This window comes from Watersipora subatra, chromosome 8, assembly GCF_963576615.1.
Source record: "Watersipora subatra chromosome 8, tzWatSuba1.1, whole genome shotgun sequence".
Taxonomy (NCBI): domain Eukaryota; kingdom Metazoa; phylum Bryozoa; class Gymnolaemata; order Cheilostomatida; family Watersiporidae; genus Watersipora; species Watersipora subatra.
In genome coordinates, this window is record NC_088715.1 from 26,865,402 (window position 1) to 26,881,386 (window position 15,985).

At 33.6% G+C, this 15,985-nt stretch overlaps 1 protein-coding gene across 1 annotated transcript in view; it reads left to right on the forward strand.

The window, feature by feature from the left end:
* Window positions 1-177: 177 nt before the first annotated feature.
* LOC137401546 (serine/threonine-protein kinase Nek1-like) overlaps window positions 178-15,985 on the forward strand; it is a 64,434-nt gene continuing 48,626 nt past the window's right edge. Inside the window, exons 1-9 of the mRNA XM_068087960.1 lie at window positions 178-276; window positions 2,539-2,653; window positions 3,433-3,530; window positions 4,929-5,080; window positions 6,259-6,400; window positions 8,110-8,234; window positions 9,227-9,387; window positions 10,712-10,902; window positions 13,278-13,446. Coding sequence (XP_067944061.1) covers window positions 178-276; window positions 2,539-2,653; window positions 3,433-3,530; window positions 4,929-5,080; window positions 6,259-6,400; window positions 8,110-8,234; window positions 9,227-9,387; window positions 10,712-10,902; window positions 13,278-13,446 — 1,252 coding nt within the window. The remainder of the gene's footprint in view (window positions 277-2,538; window positions 2,654-3,432; window positions 3,531-4,928; window positions 5,081-6,258; window positions 6,401-8,109; window positions 8,235-9,226; window positions 9,388-10,711; window positions 10,903-13,277; window positions 13,447-15,985) is intronic.

A 15,985-nucleotide genomic window follows, 5' to 3' on the forward strand; every position in this document is an offset into this window, starting at 1 on the left:
ATTTCATACAACTCTTTGGATATTGGTTTGGCTATTTTTAGATTAAACTTTGTTTATACAGCCTTTTTGAGCTACAAATATTACCCTTTTACTCTACAATTAAACAGGCAAGGTTAATGGGAGATGAATTAACACGTTAACAAGTCATCATCTACTTGTCAACTTTAAGACAGCAGAATGAATAAGTACCAGAAGGTGAAAATGATTGGGGAAGGGTCCTTTGGCAAGGCCTTTCTTGTGAAAGATCGTAGTAACGGGAAACAGTATGTGATTAAGGTAAGATGCTTGTATTTGGCAACATTTTGTTGGCTATAGGTAGCGCAATCGTCATCATGACGGTTTTAATATTTAATTGTTTAAATATTTGATTATATTCAGTCAAACTACACAGTATATAATCAGTGATATAAAACTCCCACATGATTGGTTACGGCCATCATGTTGGCGGATTTGTTGATCGAGGTCTGTTGGGATAAACCCAAACATGGCGCCAGAACACAGAAATATGCCGAATAGAGCCAATAGAACCCTTTGTAAATTTAAAAATATTGTGAACAATGGTGGTTATTTTACTGATCTGTTGGTTTCATTTCGTTGTCAAATAAATATGTCACAGTCATGATCAGTTAGAATTCACAAGCATTCATGATATTGATAGTCACCATTGGGAAATAGCTCAAATTTAGATTTTGAGTATGAAAACTACACTGCACAGCTTTCTCTACTGTCCCATCCTATTGGCCAGGTCAAACAATGTGACAACGATGAACAACTTTGTCATTTTATGATAGGGGTGGCAAAATATTAATCAAAAACTAGGGAAAAAAGGCCGTTGTTCGGGTGATTTTGGGTAAATTATATTCAACTTTAAGCATATATACTAAGACCCCTACCAATCTCAAAATTGGTAAAAATAGGTAATTTGAAATGTTTTATTTTCCATTGGTCCATTTTTCTAGTTAGGTATTACCCGTACACTATAGAAATTCAAGCTTTGCTGATTCATGGTTTGTTATCCACGAACGACGCATATCTGCAATAAAAACCTAGACCAAAAACCTAACAAGGTGAAGCGACTGCCCGGCGAGAATTGTGTTAGCACTGAAACACAGGCTAGCACAATCCCAACAGAGCTCGATCAACAAACCTCGCCCACATGATGCTTGTGACCAGTCCTTGCGGGGGTTTTAATTCATTGATATAATGAGCTGGAACTATATAATTTCATTTATAACCAAATTATAAATCATCAAGGAAAATTCAAATGATTGATGTGAATGTTAAGTATAATGAAATTGTATAAAATCCAATTATATATCATCAAACTATGTCGTGATAAATGTGAAATTAAATTTATAAATATCATTAAAACTATTAATAATTATGAAAATATTATTTCAGGTTACCTTAAAAAAGTTAAACAAAAATAATAAAGAATTAATCACTCCTGAACATATACATGTATACAGAATTTCTTGTTATGATGATTTTATTACTGTAGGTTATCACAGCTTCTTAATTTTCTATAATTTTGTAAATTCTCAACTAGCTTGACATAAGCATATATTAGATAAAACTTGACAGAGAAGAAAGCCAAATAAAACTGTAAATATTTATTTATGGTTTTTTACGTTTTTTGGCTATTCATTTTGTTTAAATATTTGTCTGCAAAATCAATTAATCCTAGAAATTGTCGAAAGCTGTCATTGCAACTAATTTCCTGACAACGAGCCTCTTGGTCTGTACTGTAAAAGTACTGTAGAAGTCATAGATAGTTACGCATGGGCCATATAAATTCCCTCACCTGTAGCCAACCATTGGATAGGGTATCCTAGAGACACATTTCTTTGAAAATAATTAAGTTTATATTTTTTTGCCGTGTCCAAATAGTACAGAATCGAAACTGAGGTGAAGATTAAAAGGAAGGGGGTAGAATACAGACAGACTAAACATTAAGTCTCTCATCTAATAATTTATGATCATTTGAACAAGGAATAGGAGCTTCGTGTCTCTTCCATTTGATCTTATCACCTAGTTGTTGCCGGTTTCGTTTTCAATATAACTGATAACGAATAACGCTGAACTGAAAGAGAGCGGGCATCGTGTCTCTTTCATGCGTTGTGTGAGGGATTTCGGCGAATAGCATATCGGCATCTTTATTATTTCGACATATTTAGCACACCAATTGCCAAAATTGAATCTTTAGAGAAATTTTGTTGATATGGTATAGTGAAAAAAAATTTGTATGGCGATGGCAAAAAATATCGTGTTTCACATTGTAAGACGAAAAATTGTATAACAGGGTCATCGAAGCTCGAGGGTGCTATGTATTACTATAATGAGGCAGTTGAGAACACTAACAGAGCCACTGACTTTCAATGCAGATGTTATGAGAGTCAGTTAGGTGTCTGTAGTGAATGTCATGTTGATACAGCTGTGGGCATACTGTGGCGCTCAGATTTGTGTGGAAATGTTACAAGAATGAGCTTCTGTAAATTGTGCAGAAGAACTGCAACTGAGTGAGGATAATGCTTGCAGGAAATAGCTATGGGGAAAATGGGTCCCAAGGAAAGAGAAGATGCCAGAAAGGAGGTTGCTGTTTTGGCTCAGCTTCAACACCCCAACATTGTGTCTTACAAAGAATCGTTTGAAGGTGGGTCACACTTCATACTCTGGCTCCTGCTTCTCAGAGTCTCTCTCTATACACTGGCTCCTGCTTCTCAGAGTCACTCTTTATACTCTGGCTCCTGCTTCACAGAGTCACTCGCTATACTCTGGCTCCTGCTTCTCAGAGTTTCCAAACCACGGTCTGTATTTTTGTTAGTCTGGTTGTAAATATGCATAATAATAATGCTCACATCTTAGGCCTGTCCGTAAAATTTGCTGTAATCCTATCCCTTTCGCGTTTGATCAGGATTGGCACCTCTGCAATAAGTGAAAATCTGCAAAATAGAAACTTACATAATTTTGAAGTCATTCTTCTCATAATCATAAGTATTTCCCTCTTTTTCTTAGGTTTGTTAGATGGTTTTGAGAATCGAGGGTGTTTACGAGACATGATGAAGGGTGTCGCAAGCGCATTGCATTTTTACATTTCACGTAGAGTAACAGGCAAATAGCCAACTGCGACAACTTCTAGCATGACAATGCTCAAGGACAGATTTTACTAGGAAATAGGATGAGAGAGATTTATGTATTAATTTTTTTTAATCTTCGTTTTCAAATATTTTCTTTATTTTTTTCCATATTTTTTACCCCGCAAAAGGTGAACAGTGAAATAGCAAGGAATTACTGTACATGCATCTTTTGGAGTAAGTTTTGTGTATGTAGATATATTCTCTGATACTGGTAGATATTTAGATGGTTTGTTAGCATTAGTCACACGTTGGTAACATCTGATACTTAAAAGGAGAGTAATTGCTTACCCTGTAGAATTTGGGAACCTCTTCATCTCGATGGACTTCTGCGATGCTGGAGACCTCTTTGCGAGGATTAATGCCCAGCGAGGTGTCCTCATGCAGGAGGCTCAGGTACGCCCTAAAGTTTTCTATCAGTCAATGCTGATTATTTTGAGGATCTGGAGGCAAAAAAATTTTAACTTTTCAAGTTTAGTTCATTACAAGTTTTTTCTGTCTAATCGTTTCAATATGTTTTCTTGCTTATCATCAATGATGCCACCATTTATTTTCAAGACGTTTTACTTTGAACAACATTGGTAATATCTCATTTTCATAATTTTGAATATTTTAATTTAGCGTACAGTTCAACTTCGTTTCAGTGTTTACATCGTAAGGCAGAAATTTCGTATTGGGGAGTATAATAGTAACCCATAGTAATTATCTAATGCAAACACTCCCTGGTAAAAAGCATCAATATTCTGTATACATATTTAAAATTAGTAACAAAATAATATGTTACTCAATTGTTGAATTTAATCACAAGCATTCAAATGTCTTGCAAATTCCTTAATCAATCATTTTTATACATGAACCAGTCCAACTAACTCAGTGCTAGAAAATGATGAGATTTGGATCATTATCCTTGTTTATTTTTATCTTTCAAATTCTGTTCCAGAAGACTATTCGAAAAATGAGTCTTTAATTGCTGAACAGTTTTGCTTATTATAAATAATATAAATAATTTCTATTTATTTTAGATGAAAGAGCTACTTGTTAACGATTTGAAAATTATTTTTAACATTTCTTAACAAAGTACATTGAATACTAAACGCGGTGAAAGGACATCAGAGCTGGGAACTGTCGACTAGTTTTGCTGATTTATCACCGGGGATGTTAGAATTTTAAGTTTTGTGTAACTCTGATTTGTTTGAAATATTTGAAATCTAAACATAAGACAATGATAATTCCGTTTGCGTCACTGTTATGGCGGTAGATAAGTTAATAATATCAGCTTTTCTCTATAATGCTGTTTCCCATAATCTTGGAAACAGTCTAAAGTATCTCATGATTGGCTGCATATTGCATCATCTTTTAAGAATTTGTACTGTTAATAGAAAACTGCAATGCTTAAATGATTTAAGAATTTTGGAAAGTAATGTATGTAGGAAAGTACATAATTTGTCAAACAAACACCGGGTTATATTTTTACAACATATAGCAAAAACCTTGTAAATAGAGATGATGGTGGTCAAGGTTTGAGAGTTCAAAGAAGTAAAAGTTCTTTTATTCGCTAAATTTCAATGTCAATCTTATTTTTAAGAAACCTACTTGCATTTGCACCCTTTGCCAGCAAATAGCGTTAATTCTCACAAATACCAATGGCAAAATAGAAAAGACAACTCCAACCACAACATTTAGTGCATCATAAACAGAAAAATTTCAAATCATTCTAGTGTAAGGTCTTTTTTTCAATTTTTTTGCTTGTATCGAATGACAATCTAACATTTTCTATCATCTTCCTTGTTGCAGATTCTTGACATGTTTGTGCAAATATCTCTCGCCATCAAGCACATTCATGACAGAAAGATTCTGCATCGTGACATCAAATCACAGAATATCTTCATAACCAGGGGAGGAATAATGAAAGTTGGGGACTTTGGCATATCAAAAGTTATGAATAGGTGAGTGTGCTCATTTCATTACAACTCTTTGTTTAATATGTAAACAAATCTCCAGCGGAGCAGCTATTATAAAATAGTCCCCCACATGCAACCTCCAAAGTTGTAAAACGCTCCAAGTGAGAAGATAACTCATAAAAGTCGAAGCTAAAAAGTTTAACCTCCCTTTGTGGCTTAGCTTTTGCAGCTTCAGTACTTTTTGGTATGAAAATATTTATTGGAATAATAATATAATATATGTAATATAAATTATTATATTTATCTTTGAAAAAGGTAAATAACACATTAAAATACCTAAATTTCACTCATACTCTGCCTCAGTGAGAGCCCTCCACAAACGCCATTGTCAGCAGTCGTCACGGCTCGCTGTTTTTCTGTTACGTTTTTTGAAGTTTGAAAATGCAAAGTGACACTGTTCATCATGTCTCTTGAACGCCCTCAAACCTCTAAATTGTTTAATGGACATGAAAAACAGAAAAATGCTTACAATTAATAAACAGGTGACTTTATTAGATATAATAAAGGCAAACAATAGCAGGCAAAGTTAGTTTTTTTATGGATTTTTATTTTTTATGGTGGGTGCTGATTCCAATTAATCGCGAAAATTGAGGTATTACGGTATTCCACTTGGTTACTATTTTATCTATAATGAAATATTTTTACTTATTGAATAGCTCTTCTACATTAAAGGTGATTAGGAGACATGCTCACTCAGATAATGCAAAACTATTTGTTGTAGTGTAATAAGTAGGTCAGTGGGTATACTAAGTTGTTAGCATTTGTGCCATCACTTACCTTCTATGATATCTACTTTCTTAGGCTTTAACTTATTATTTTATCCACTAAGGCTATCATATATTTTCAACGTACCTTTCATCCTGAAATCAGCCCAAATCACTCTATTCATTGATTTTTTATTGTAGAAGTTACCCCCACACGTTAGAATGCCCGGAATCCCTTAATCAAACATTTTCAGGCATGAACCAGTCCAACATGCTCATTCATAGAAAATAATGAGATTTGGATTTGTCCTCCCACTTTTCCATGTCATTGTTCAGTAAACTTCTATGGTAGCTTTACACATAACCTTAGATCCATACCGATAGCGCTAAGGAGTTAGCGAGAATGTGTCTTGGCATGCTCTACTACTTCTCCATCTAGTCGTATACCTCTACTTATAGCACTATGGAATTAGCGAGAACATGTATAGGGACACCCTACTACCTTTCTCCAGAGATCTGTGAGAACAGACCGTATAACAACAAGAGTGATATCTGGTCATTAGGCTGTGTTCTTTATGAAATGACCACCCTCAAACATCCGGTAAGCCCGCAATCAAATATTTATGAGCTTAGAGGCTATCTGGTTAGCGAAGGTTTCATTTCATACTCAGCATGAAGATGATTAGTAAATCATATTAAATTAAATAATTAAATTATATAATTTTAAATCATATTTCATGTTTACATCTTCTAAAGCTTTCTTGTGACATACTGTTTTGTTTGATTTCATTGCTTAAGATGTGGCACCATTGGTGTCTACTACAAACTTTCTGACCGCGATTCTTGGAAGTTATATTTTTCTTCGATTTTGAGTTATTTTTTGAGGGTTTTTAATTTGGTGAATATTTGCATTTGTGTCATACCTGTCACAACACTGGTTGTATCACTATTGCTCATAAGTTGTGTCTATAGAACTCAGTCTATAGTTACCGATTGTCAGGAATGAATGCTGAGGAAACTCCTCGGCTTTTTTCCAAGATCAGTTTTATCAGTTGAATTTCGCTAAATATTTTAAGCCTCTTGTTTATTATATCTAATCATCATTATTACATTTGCAAATGTTTCAACGTCTGCCAAATTTAAAAACTTATCAAGTTATTGTTTTTCTTGAAGTATGTTAAAATGTGAACAAAACGATTTGTACAATTTTTCCTAATTTCAAGTTTACCCACAACTATGACAAAGTAAATTAGCTTTTTTCTATAAACCGTTGCACTATGTGTAGTGCACACTGTACAATTTAAAAATAATGCAATGGTTGTTTGTTTAATATTTTTAAATGCTATCTGAATGTGTACCATATATTTTTTGCATTTCTGGCTTCTTCAAACTGCAACATTAAGAAATTTTTGTTTTTTTATAATCTTGCAAAGGCAGCCCAAAAGTATGTAATGAGCCCTGTTCAAATTTACCAACTTGCAGATGGTGGTCACATAGAAGCCATTCTAAATTCTGTTTTAAGGCTAATCACAGAGAGCAGAGTTGAAACGTGTTGTCAGTTTTAATGACAATAATCAGAGACGATGCAAACATTTTAAACAAGGAATAACAATGCTGCTCCTTTAAAACTTTTGTAAATGCTGCTATGTCTCCTTCCTTTGTAACGATATTAATTGTGAACCACCATCTTTGATTTGGATCTAGCCTCTGCTCAAGAAACCTAGTATCACACCCTATTTATCAGCTAGATTTTCTGTAGAATGACACACCAAATTTAAGCAAATATCTTTAGCAGCATTCCAACAAAACTTGTCATACCACTTCAAAGCTTTTTCGAAGCTGTACCATTTTAAAAGCAAAAGTACAGATGTTGGCGGAAATTGAAACTCAAACAAAATATACCATATAACACTATAATTATTGTATTATTTAACATATAACACTATATTTATTATATTTATTTAACATATAATACTATATTTATTATATTTATTTAACATATAACACTATATTTATTATATTTGTTTAATATATAACACTATATTTATTATATTTATTTAACATATAACACTATATTTATTATATTTATTTAACATATAACACTACATTTATTATATTTATTTAAGATATAACACTATATTTATTATATTTATTTAACATATAACTATATTTATTTGACGTATAACACCTCTATTTTATCTAATATTGTCGATAAAACCTGCTTCCTAAATTGAAGACTTGCAATTTCCTTTCTTCAACAAAGGCTTATTTGGACGGCTATGTTATGGCTGAACTATCTTTACATTTCAGTTTGAGGCTGGTAGCATGAAAAATTTGGTGCTAAAGATAATTCGAGGAACGTATCCACCCGTCCCTCCTCGATACAGCTACGAATTACGCAATCTACTTGCTCAGCTGTTCAAGAGAAATCCGAGGTATGTTAAGAGATTTGTAATTGCATTCTACAAAAGAGTCATTACTTTTACTCGATTGTTAATGCATCCACATTTATGAGCAGATGTCAATGTTCAGGTGGGAATACTATTGGCATATTATGAAGGGTAGTTATGTTGATGCACCTCTCTCACCGTGTCAAGACCAGAGATTTTGTATCAGCTCTATTAGGTTTGTCATTGTAACCACGTTATTTTTTTATCTCTGTCGATGTATATTCATAATAAGGTTTCTGTCAGTTGTCAGCATAGACCTATTAACTATAACTATATAAGTATAGTTAATAGGTCTATGGTTGTCAGTACAGTATAGCTATGCCATGTTAATTTATCCACATACTTGCATCTTTGTTAACACCCTTTGGTCATGTTATCGATACCATTGCGCCCATTTGTAAGCTTCTTTGTGAATGTATCTGATCGAATCTAGTCATGCATATCTCAATTCCCGGGTGTTTGTATGCTTTACTCATCACCAGGTGAGAAAAGGCAATGCTATGTAAAAATATCCAGACATTTTCATTATGCATATCATAACTCTGTTATGTCGGACTTTCATCTTCCCTTTGGTCAGACAGCAATCCTTGCATCAATGAATATCGGTTTGAAAAATACATTCAACTAATTTTGAAAGGATTTTCAGATTGCGAAGTTTTTAATTTGATAATCATTTTAATATTTTTTGCATTCAACTTTGCTTGAGATAATTGCATTTATTTAAGATTTATCTTCTCTTTGTGCATTGGGGATATAACTCTCTGACTGTTCAGCAGGCTTTGAAACCCTTCAAGTTAGTATTTCTCATCAAAATCTTTTAAACTAGTTTAGACTAATTTCTTGCAATAAAGGCTAATATTTGTATTTATGGTTTACATAAAGTGATATAATTAAATACCATGACTCGGTAGCAGCAGTTATCATCAGTTCAGTAGTGAATGTATAGCTGGTTGCATTACTATTCTTCGGGTACACAGGGACCGCCCCTCCATTAATACAGTCCTCAATAAACCGTTCATTCAAGCAAGAATCAAGAAGTTCCTGAATGAGAGTGAGGTGCAGGCAGAGTTCAGTCACACCATACTGCATGGAGCGAAGCTGCAGAAACGTTTGCCACCAGGAGGCAGACCCGTCAGTGGTATGTTCTTTATAGTTTTCATATGTTATTTCTTAACCACTTACTGCAGTTTGTTTTTTCAAGTTTGTGATATGGCAAGTGCTATTGTTATATAAATGCAAACATGTTTTGGTAGGTTTTTAGTTTGTTATGAAAGTGCGAATGCTTACAAAATTGTAAAAATCGATGCATAAATATTTTAGTTGGTTTTCCTTTATTTGTTTGTGTCTTCATTGATCATCTGCTTTGTGTACTAGTGAAGGTCAGAATCTAGAACAAAACTGCGAGGTAACAAATTATTTTGTCGTATTTTTCAATTGTTTACTTGCTTAATTTTAGTTTTGCATATTTATTTTATCATATAAGCCAGGATTGAAAAGCCAGGACATCAATGACTGTCGATTGATTAACATGCTGACAGTTGCGCATATCAAAGGTGTCCTGAAACAGTTAAAACATTTGCTCATTATTTTGTAAGATTTTTTGACATACTGAAGACTGTGAGCATGAAATCAACTACAGAGCATTGGAAACTTGTTTGTCTTTTACCAATCCATCATTTTTTTACGTCACCAAGCCGTTTGCCCATGCGCTCGTTCACGAAAAAGCCGCCATATTTGTGGAAAACGATTGTTTTTCTTTTATTTAATAGTATTTTTTGGTGTTGTTTTGATACGATAATAAAAAAATGGCAAACAAAAGCATCGTTTTCAAAAATTCATTGCAAAAACTTTGTTTTTGAATGATAAAAGTTGTCTATAAAGATGGCTGACAACGATAGAATGACGTCATGAAAAAACGAAGGATTGTGTACACATGTATGTGTAACTTTTTTTTGACCGTAGCGATCATCAGCAAAATAATGTTTTTTTGTTACATGCCACATAAAAATGAAATATCGGAACTCAGGAATAATTGAGTGATTTGAACAAATGTGTTTCAAAGTTGGTAATCTTAGTGTTGCAGAGGTGTCGGGATAGTGAATTGAATGTTCTAGTAACAGAAAGCTCATAAACTGAAACAGACGATGGTGTATGTAGTATGTTTATATCACAAAATAAGAAAGACTGTTCGTCTTAATGTTGAAACTTAAAACAAGAGGTATTTCAAGAAGACGTGTTTAATGACAGGGCAATGCAACTCCAAAACTTTCATGCATTACAATTAGCGCACTTTGAATAAAAAAGCATAGTATTACTCCAGCTTTTGTCATTTATGAAGTTGCCATCTCTTGTTAAAAAAGATTGTCGTACAGCCTTCTATGTCACCTGGCCTACTTCAGTATTGTTTGTAGGCCGTGTCGTATTGCTAGAAGAGGTTAGATAATTTCTTGCGCACTTTGTAGCTCCAGCAGCTAAGAAGCCCACTCCTGCCCCCACACCAGCTTTTCAGAAGTATGATCCAGCCAGTGTCTATAAAAACAAAGTTGCTGCGAGACGGCCGGCTTCAGCAGCCAGTAGACCTGCTCCTGTTGGCAGGCAAATCAGTGGCGGAGCTGCTCGCAGACCCCCTTCTGCAGCTGCCCAAAGAAACAATGTAAGTTTGGAGTCGAGCAATCAATTCATTTTTGTTCTCACAAATTTCATAGACATTGCTTTGCTCAATATTCAGTGGAGGTCTTAACTATGAAACCACCTCTGACTTTTTTGTGTTTTTTGTCATTTATGGCATAAAAAATTCATTTTTATTAATTTCCCAAAGTATGCATATTTTGGTGGTCTGGAATGCCTGACCTGCAAACAGCAGGTTAATGTTAGGTTGATATTAAGGTCAAGCAGCAGGTTGAGACTCAATTCCCACAAATGGCTTCTGGTAATGACATGAATGACTCAATCCTAAATTGCTCTCTGCAATTGGGCATGTCACTGGGTGCCACATCTCAACACTGAATGACTACCAGAAGAAAAAAGAATTATTAAAATAAGTTTTATAGACAAAACTACTTTTAATAAGGATGTGCCGGTTCAGGAAATGACAATGGTTAACTAACCTTGACCTTTCGTAGGACTGTTTTCCATTTGTAGCCATTTGCTTGTAAAAGATAAACGGTAATATGCAAATGTTTCCACCCATTGCATGCATTGCTGCACTTGCTGCACACAAACAGCAACCTGTTTGAAGTAGGTTTTTCATACTTTATGGACACACAAATGGACGTACAGTCGTGCAATGCCTAGCTTCATACATAGAGGGGGCTATCAACATCTGCGTAAAGTGGTCTAGCTTACCTTAAAGGTTGACTTGCAACAAAGTTCACATTACAGTTATTTGGTATCAAAAGATTCGCCATGTCTTACTCTGTTGTGTTGTAGGTGCAAAATATGTGGAAATGTGATTACAAGCTCCTAAAAGCTAAAAAACGAAAAGCCGCCGTAGATTGGAATCCGTTTATTTCTCTGACGTAGTCATGACAGTTTGGTTATTGTCTTGTCACGTGATGTTCTCACGTGAATCAAATGGCCAATTAAAGGCTCAATATAAACTTATCGTAGCACTAGTTTATGACAAACACTTCGGGTTTTACCGAAGACCCCGTATCAAATATAGATGCTCGCTACTTTACAGTTTTGTTTCGGCTTGATCCAATCGTCAAGTCGTAATCTGATCATGTGACCCAATACTTCGAAAATAATTTTTGCAGAACTTTTTGATTATCACAGGTGACCAACAGGCTCGTCATGATTATCAGACAATGATATGTACTCCTTCGAAGTAAGGTTAACAAATTAAATTGAATTTTTTACGGTAAGTTATAAGATATCACATCACTGCTAAAAGTGACAGCATTACAATGATGATAAAACAGATGCGTAAGAACAATAGACATGGTTTTATTGAATGCGTGAAGTATATTTGTGAAAATATTTCGACGAATAAGGTTGCATGAAAGTGTAAACGAAAACCATCTACCACAACTACGTCACATTTGAGCCGTTTTGGAAAGAGAATCCAAACTATGGCGGTCTCGTGTGGCTGCGATCATTTGTTCGTTTTTGAGCTTTTAAGAGCTTGTAATCTCATTTCCACATATTTTGCACCTACAACACAACAGAGTAAGCCATGGTGAATCTTTTCATATCAAATAACTGTAATGTGAATTTTGTTGCAAGTCAAGCTTTAATGTAGACTACGTATTGTTTGAACCTGCTCAGGTTTTTTATAGTTTTAATTTTTAACAACCACTTCACTTTTGCTCACAAAACTCATATGTTAGCATTTAATCTAAACATATATTCCTCAAAGTATATGTGTTGCTCCGGCTATAGCGTACGCTGATTATTTTACCAATGCGCCCACGTGTTACGATGACCCTGTTAAGAAATATTTTTCCGTAAGGTTCAATTACTATATCTTAGGTCAAGGCCAATTCTTCTCACGCGGACAATTTTATTTGGAAGAGCCTCGACATTATCTCTCCATTCGGTCAGACAAAGACAGTCTGATATCTCATTTTTACATTTGTACCAGTATCGAAAGGTACCAGTATGGTCATATTCAACGTTTTGATGGAGAGCTCCTGGTGAAACAGTTACCTTTTTTATACACACACTTCTATGCAAGAATTCATATTATTAATTCTACATATTCAGGATTTTTATTTTGTTTCTCACCTCGCACTAGTTGTATCATTATCGAATCATCTTTTAATGTACTCGTAGCAAAACAGACTTAATTTAGCTATTACTTGCTAATTATTTCACATTTACATCTAAACCTTTTTATATTCTTATTATTTTTTTTTATTTATTTTGTACAAATCAATTTTCTGATCAAAGACTTTTTTATTACCCGGGAAACGCTGGGTAGCACTGTTAGTTCAGGTATTAAGTCATGTTTATTCGAATTTTGGATTAATTGCATCAGCGGAAAAAAGATTAGGCAAAGTATCAAACATTGATATTTATTTTTAGGATATCGTAGCAAAACGGAAAGAGCTGCTGGAGAAAGAAAAGAGGCGACGCGCAGAATTGGTAGAAAAGCGAGCAGAAGACGCAAAACTTCAGCATCAGAAGTTTGTGGAGAAACAGAAGCAGGACAGAATAAAGAGAGGGAAGGATCAATGGCGCAGCAATCTTCTAGGTTTGCTCTCAGTCTCTATTTTCAATGTATTTCATTGAGTCTTGTTGCCTTTAAAGTTAGTTCATTCTATATCGCTGTATGCTGATCACGCCATACTTCGGTGTGATACTTCGCCTGCGAGAACGATGTTCACATTATCGCAAATCCATCCGCATTTACATCAGCAAAAATGTCCTCGACAGATTGCTCATTATACATTGTAGTCGCGAAAACGAGGAATTACTAGTCCCGCAGCGACTGTCATGAAATAAAAAATGGATCGCGCAATCCGCAATTGCCAATTACCATCGCTGAAGTGGTACACACGTTACAGCCTGTGGCGGATGCTCTGGAAACTATCTAGAAAATTTTTCTGCTCCAAATTTACCCAAAGCATCCGCATTGCCTCAACGATGCCTTCCGTTTACGGTGCACATAATCGACGAGTAATCGGGTATAAGATAACGGCGACATATGGTGACATCTTGTGGACCAGCCTTTTATTTCTTCATTACTCTCTTCAGCTGAAGTTACGGTTTCATAGTTCGAATGAACAACAATCTGCACGCTGATAAAATCTGTTGATGATAAGTTATTAAATATTTAAATATTCTTTATTCTATTTATTTATAATATATATAATTATTATAATAATTATATATAATTATTATAATATATATGATTTATAATATATATAATTACTATATTTATTTATAATATATATAATACTATATTTATAGTATTTATATATATATAATTATATAATATAATCTATTTATAATGTATTTATTATATATATTATTATATAATAATATATAATTACAATTTATATCCATATATATATAGTTATATATAATAATATATATTCATTTTTAATATAATTAAATGTTATAAATCTATATAATCATTTATAATATTATTTAATATGGTTTAATTATATTATATTTGAAATTTTTACTCTATTTATTTAATAAATAAAATAAAAAGGCTAATTAGAATATAATGAAAGCTTTACTTAATTTAGATATTTGAAATTGGACCATTTTCTATCAAATGTTCAACAACATGTAATTTGGTAACCACGCTATTGACCTTTGAATACTGCATATTTTGTCCTGTGTAGTTGGAGTTGTCTTCTCTATTCTGCCACTAACTATTATTTAGCATTTGTAGTTGTGAGAATGAATGCTATTTGCTTGCATTTAGGGTGTAATTGCAAGTTGATATCTTAAAAATATGATTTACATTGAAGTTTAGTATCTTTAAAGCCAATAAAGTAACTTTCAATTATCAATGTTTATTCACTTCATTGAACTATCAAACCTTGACTTACAATCATCTCTATTCACGAAACTTTTGACATACAATGTAAAAATATAAGCGTGTGGTCGTTTGACATATGATGTAATTTCCTACATACACTACTACCAAATTTTCTTAAATCATTGCAGTTTTTTATTAACAGTACTAAAGCTTGTATCATTTTAAAATGAAACGCCCAAATAATGAAAAATATAATTAAAATATTTAATATATGAATTAGTATATTAATGTATATTGTATCTAATATAAATTAAAACTGGTTATGTATTTCACTTTGTATTTCAATTACCAAATCCAGCATTAAATATAAGCCGAGCTTTCACTTTTGCGTCGGGCAACCCATATTTTGGCCGATCATTATTTAGTACTTTTTTCACATATTATTTGGCTGTTACATTCGTTTTTATGCATATTTTGCTGTCATTGTATATTTAAAGCTATATATGGGTGCCTGAAGTATTTGTTATTGTGTTTAGGCTCTATAGCGAATCGAACAAAGTAAAAGGTGTGCTTATAAGACCGTTTGATCAAACTGACGATGTTTTGGCATACAAAGCAAACATCAAAGAAAATTAACTTTCTGTATCAGTGTTTGCCTGTAGTAGGTGTACTATAATACATAAGCATCCTGCTACAGATAGTATATTAGTACTAGCTAAATGTTAGCTAGTATAGCAGTTCTACTATAGTAGCACAGACGTACAGCGCTACCTTGGGCTACGGTACTGCTTCACGGTTTTTTTCACCTTACGATATGGAATACAATGTAGAATACGATGTTTTTTCATTCCCTGCATATGGCATTTTTTGACATACGAATCAACAAAAATGTGTACTGAAATTCAAATTTGGCGGTCGGTGTGCTAAATATGGAATAACGATCATGTTGATATGCTATTTGTCGAAATCCTTCCCACAATGCCTGAAAGAGATACAATGCTCGCTCTCTCCCTCTCAGTTCAGCACTATTCGTTATAAGTTACAGTGAAAATGAAACCATAAACAGGTAATAAAAATTAAGACGATTATAACATTAAAGTTTAGTTTATTAAACCCATACTAAAACATAGTTTTAAGTATGTGTTTAGTAAGCTAGATTCATTTAGATTAAATTCAAAGTTTATGTTATACGTCTGTCTCGAAGGTAAGAACTCCCAACGGTACGTACTGCACACAGTACATTTTAATGTTACATTTTATTGCAGATCATATTCAATAAATACACTAAAGTTACTGT